This window comes from Atheta coriaria, unplaced genomic scaffold (assembly GCF_025399875.1).
Source record: "Atheta coriaria isolate IRGN ID8LTWV9N9 unplaced genomic scaffold, Caltech_Dcor_3.1 hic_scaffold_14_pilon, whole genome shotgun sequence".
Classification (NCBI taxonomy): domain Eukaryota; kingdom Metazoa; phylum Arthropoda; class Insecta; order Coleoptera; family Staphylinidae; genus Dalotia; species Dalotia coriaria.
Window position 1 is genome coordinate 776,351 of NW_027045456.1, and position 3,919 is coordinate 780,269.

Genomic DNA, 3,919 nt, shown 5'->3' on the forward strand with positions numbered 1-3,919 from the left:
TCTGTATATCTTCTTGAGTTCTAACTTTCCTGTTATGAACTGTCATCGCACAGCTGAACATCGGTCGGGATTGCGTGACTGCTCCCAATTGCTGAACTTCTCTGATTTTCAGCATCGTGTAGCAGGCAAGGATTTTATATAGGACTTTTACAATTTAACTCAAAATAACTGTATTCTTTTTGTTCTACCTGTAGACAGCCTAAGTTCCATCTGTACGATCTGCAATGGTTTTTTGACACGTGCCACACTGACCACCTAACCTCAACGATGGCAACGTCCATTCCATTTGCCGGTGAGTATTTTATTATATTCTGGGAATTAGAACACAGTCATGAGATGAGGAATGTATTTATAGTTCGAGGATCAACCGGAGTGCATGTCGCTCAAGGTCCGCCGGCGTTCGGTACTGTTGACCAGTTTGTGCCCATTGATACTAAATCTTGTCGGGCAATATGTTTTTCACCAAATGGTCAATACATGGCTACTGCTTCTGGGCAAACACTGAAACTGTGGAGGACAGATACATGGACTGATGTTGCTACCATTGAGGGCACCAAGGCTTACTTCCTGGTGTTTTCTCCCTTGAGTAGATATCTGATGACATGGGAGCCTTATGAGGTCAGCAAGGATAAACCACAAGGTTCTCCAAATCTACATTTGTACAAGTGTGAAAATGGAGAGTTGGTTAAGGGATTTATGCATAAATCACAAACTAACTGGTAGGTTTTAGTTAATGTATTAAATCACATTATTTAACATACTTTTATTAAACTTAGGGAACCAAAATGGAGTGATGATGAGAAAATATTTTCAAAGTTGCAAAATAATGACGTAATTTTTTATGAAGACTGCAATTTTGAGAATATAATCTATCGCATCAACTGCTTCAAAGTGGCGTCCTACTCAATCTGTAGCACTCAAAATGCTCATCACGTGATCTGTCACATGCCTGGCGGTAAAGGGCAACCGGCATTCGCTCGGCTTTTCGCATATCCCAAATTTGAAGCTCAACAAGCCCTCGCATGCAAAAGTTTCTTTAACGCCGACAGCGTCGAGTATTTCTGGAACAGCAAGGGAACACATTGCATTCTCTTGACTACCACCGAACAGGACAAAACCGGAAAGTCGTATTACGGCAAGCAAAGTCTGCATTTCATTGGAATCAACGGTTCCACGAACGTAATAACTCTTGCCAAAGAAGGCCCGATATATTCTGTGGCTTGGTCACCAAAAGGGCATGAATTCTGCGTGGTTTATGGTTTTATGCCAGCCAAGGCTAGCATTTTTAATCTTAAATCTGAAGTCATTTTTGAATTGGGCACAGGGCCACGCAATGCAATTTATTATAATCCTCATGGCAATATTTTATTACTTGGCGGCTTTGGCAACTTGAGGGGTAATGTTGAGACTTGGGATATAGTTAAACGTAAACAAATTGGTACCTGTGATGCATCAGATACTACCATGTTGGAATGGTGCCCTGATGGGATGCATTTCTTAACTGCCACTACTGCACCACGTTTGAGAATTGGTAATGGTTATAAGATTTGGCATTATAGTGGTGCGTTAATGCATGAGAAAGACGTCGAGGAATTGTATGAAGTTAGGTGGAAAAGAGCCGACAAGACAACGTTTAAAGAGCCGGTGATCTCGACTGATAAGGTTGAGAGTATAGCTACGAAGAAGGTGCAAGCATCAACGCAGGCCTACAGACCTCCATCGGCTAGAAATCGTCCGGGGGTGATATTTAATTTACACGATGATCATGAACCGGCTAAACAAGCAAAAGAATCTGCCGTGTCGAAGAACGCTTTAAAACAGAGAAAGAAACGCGAGGCAAAGAAAGCTCGTAAGGACGAAGAGAAAACCGATGATAAAACCGAGGATCCTAAACCACAGGCTATCATCAGTAGTGTACAAGTTGTTCTAACAGGAGACGTCGAGAAAGACAAAAAAATCAAAAACATCAAAAAAGTAAGTTAATTAACATATGATTAGCGATATAACTATAATTTGTATATATTTACTAGAAATTGGATGCAATTGAAAAATTAAAAGCAGACAAAGCTGCTGGTAAGCCATTGGAAATAAATCAACTCTCAAAGATTAATGGGGAGAGTGATTTGCTGAAGGAACTTAAACAACTGCAAATCTAAGTCAAAACTTCTGAAAATCGTTCATGTTCAACTTCAGGCAACGTAAATATATTTTATAACACAAATTAAAATAAACATACACAAAACGTATCTGGAATTATAAAAAGGCGACTTAATGCAATTAAGAAGACTTTGCAATTAATTATATTATATTTGTTTTACATAAAGTGTGTTTGTAAATGTTTTATTACTAATTGGTGATGAATTATATATGCGTTTTGTTATGTTTGTAAATTTGCAACGTTGTTACCAGAATAGAAACAACTTATTAGGGATGAAGTTTGTAAAAATAAGAGTGACATTTATGTGATGAAAGCTCTGGGGGTCGACAAAAGGCCAGATGATTTTTTTATAATAAAATCCATTAGAAGTTACCAACTTGTTATTAACACGTTTATGCGAAAAAGCTCCCTAAGTATACGCTTTTCGTTAGGTCGTTAGGCAGTCTTTTAAAAATCTTAGTGCTTAATTGTACATGGTGTGATAAATTAATATTATATCAAGACCCACTGTTCACGTAGACCGCGCGATAGCAAACTTGTCCAAAATCAGGTAAAAAACAGGCAATCCGATTACAAAATAATTGCCGTCCATTCAATCGATAATTGGCAATTGCGTCTACATGATCTGGTGTATACGCGGATAGTGGGCCTGAATTTTGTAGTTTGCACTTGAAGACAAAGCTTCAGTGTTGTTAAACTTACACGAAATTTGGTTATTTGCAAGATACTATGAAGAGAATTACGCTTTAGTAAACGGTTAAATAATTATCACAGAATTTGGGTTTCTATTAACTACTAGTCTATAAAACAATGATACTATTAAACGTATTTTCAATATTCAGAGTCACAATATATTTCGATATTTTCAATATTAGAGTAAAGTTTTTACTGAATGTTGCGAGAAAATATGTTATTTTTGTCTACTTGATATTTGTATGTGTACATGTTTATGATAATGCTACTTTAATTAAGGTGATTGATAAAACCTGACAAATTCGTTCGCATTTGTAAAGTACATTATAAATATTTCTTATTTGTCAATCTGCAAGTCTTTCACGTAGCAATTCAATTCGCTTCAAAATTCGTCATTTAATTTTCATGTAAAGATATGAAAAGTGATATTTTCTGCCTTCGATTAATTAACTTGATTAAGTTCATTGCGATTTAAAAGTTGACATCAAACATTAAAATATTTACGAATATCAGTCACGTGGTGTACACGTGGTCAATACTATCTTATTTTTTCGTCGCATTTTAGTAAAATAGGCTTTATGTTTCGTTTATAAGGCCGTTCGTTCGTCATAAACAATCACTGCTTCGTTATCGACCAACGTGTCAGTGTCTTTGTGCAGATATTGTGATTTGCTCAGCGCTATGATTGCGGCTTCGTCGTTTCGCATTCGATTTTTCCGTTTTTTGCTAAAATTAACCTGAAAAAATATTATGGGTAAAATGTGGTTTCAAGATGGTGGGACTGCACTTACTTTAGCGTACAAATCGTTCAAATCATCTTCAGTCGACAGAGGTCTCGGTTTTGAGCGGACCCATGCTGGAAGACTTCGTGTTTTCAACGCGTTCGATGACGATTCATCATCTTTACCACCAACTTCATCTAAAACTAAAACGTAACAAAAAATATGAGTGAATTTAGTTTCCTTCTTTGTCGTTGATTATGTACGTACTGCTGCTAGAAGCATACTGCCCTTGTGGTGAAAACTCAGAAATCTCTGGCATAGGGACCTGCCTGCTGTGATTTATCCC

The 3,919-nt window shown here is 37.2% G+C and overlaps 2 protein-coding genes across 3 annotated transcripts; one reads left to right on the forward strand and one right to left on the reverse strand.

Moving 5' to 3' along the window:
• eIF2A (eukaryotic translation initiation factor 2A) lies at window positions 1-2,530 on the forward strand. 2 transcript variants are annotated; one of them, XM_065315479.1, is made up of 5 exons: window positions 1-125; window positions 195-292; window positions 356-719; window positions 777-1,974; window positions 2,031-2,530. In XM_065315479.1, the coding sequence occupies exons 2-5, from the start codon at window positions 268-270 to the stop codon at window positions 2,154-2,156; spliced, it is 1,713 nt and encodes a 570-aa protein (XP_065171551.1). In that variant the 5' UTR covers window positions 1-125; window positions 195-267; the 3' UTR covers window positions 2,157-2,530. The 2 variants fall into 2 exon arrangements, with proteins under 2 accessions (XP_065171551.1, XP_065171553.1); XM_065315481.1 differs by having other exon boundaries at window positions 38-124; window positions 191-292.
• Window positions 2,288-3,913, reverse strand: LOC135801943 (uncharacterized). The gene is made up of 3 exons (XM_065315482.1): window positions 3,841-3,913; window positions 3,643-3,776; window positions 2,288-3,588 (listed from the first exon to the last, which is right to left on the reverse strand). The coding sequence occupies exons 1-3, from the start codon at window positions 3,890-3,892 to the stop codon at window positions 3,439-3,441; spliced, it is 336 nt and encodes a 111-aa protein (XP_065171554.1). The 5' UTR covers window positions 3,893-3,913; the 3' UTR covers window positions 2,288-3,438.
• Between the last annotated feature and the right edge of the window lie 6 nt (window positions 3,914-3,919).

Excerpts from the sequence above, each read along its gene's own strand:
- eIF2A (XM_065315479.1), top strand. The coding sequence starts at position 268 with ATGGCAACGTCCATTCCATTTGCCG. Across the intron at positions 720-776 it reads CATAAATCACAAACTAACTG|GGAACCAAAATGGAGTGATG; the intron begins GTAGGTTTTAGT and ends TATTAAACTTAG. Across the intron at positions 1,975-2,030 it reads AAATCAAAAACATCAAAAAA|AAATTGGATGCAATTGAAAA; the intron begins GTAAGTTAATTA and ends TATATTTACTAG.
- LOC135801943 (XM_065315482.1), bottom strand. The coding sequence starts at position 3,892 with ATGCCAGAGATTTCTGAGTTTTCACCACAAGGGCAGTATGCTTCTAGC. Across the intron at positions 3,777-3,840 it reads GCAGTATGCTTCTAGCAGCA|TTTTAGATGAAGTTGGTGGT; the intron begins GTACGTACATAA and ends GTTACGTTTTAG. Across the intron at positions 3,589-3,642 it reads TGAACGATTTGTACGCTAAA|GTTAATTTTAGCAAAAAACG; the intron begins GTAAGTGCAGTC and ends ATATTTTTTCAG.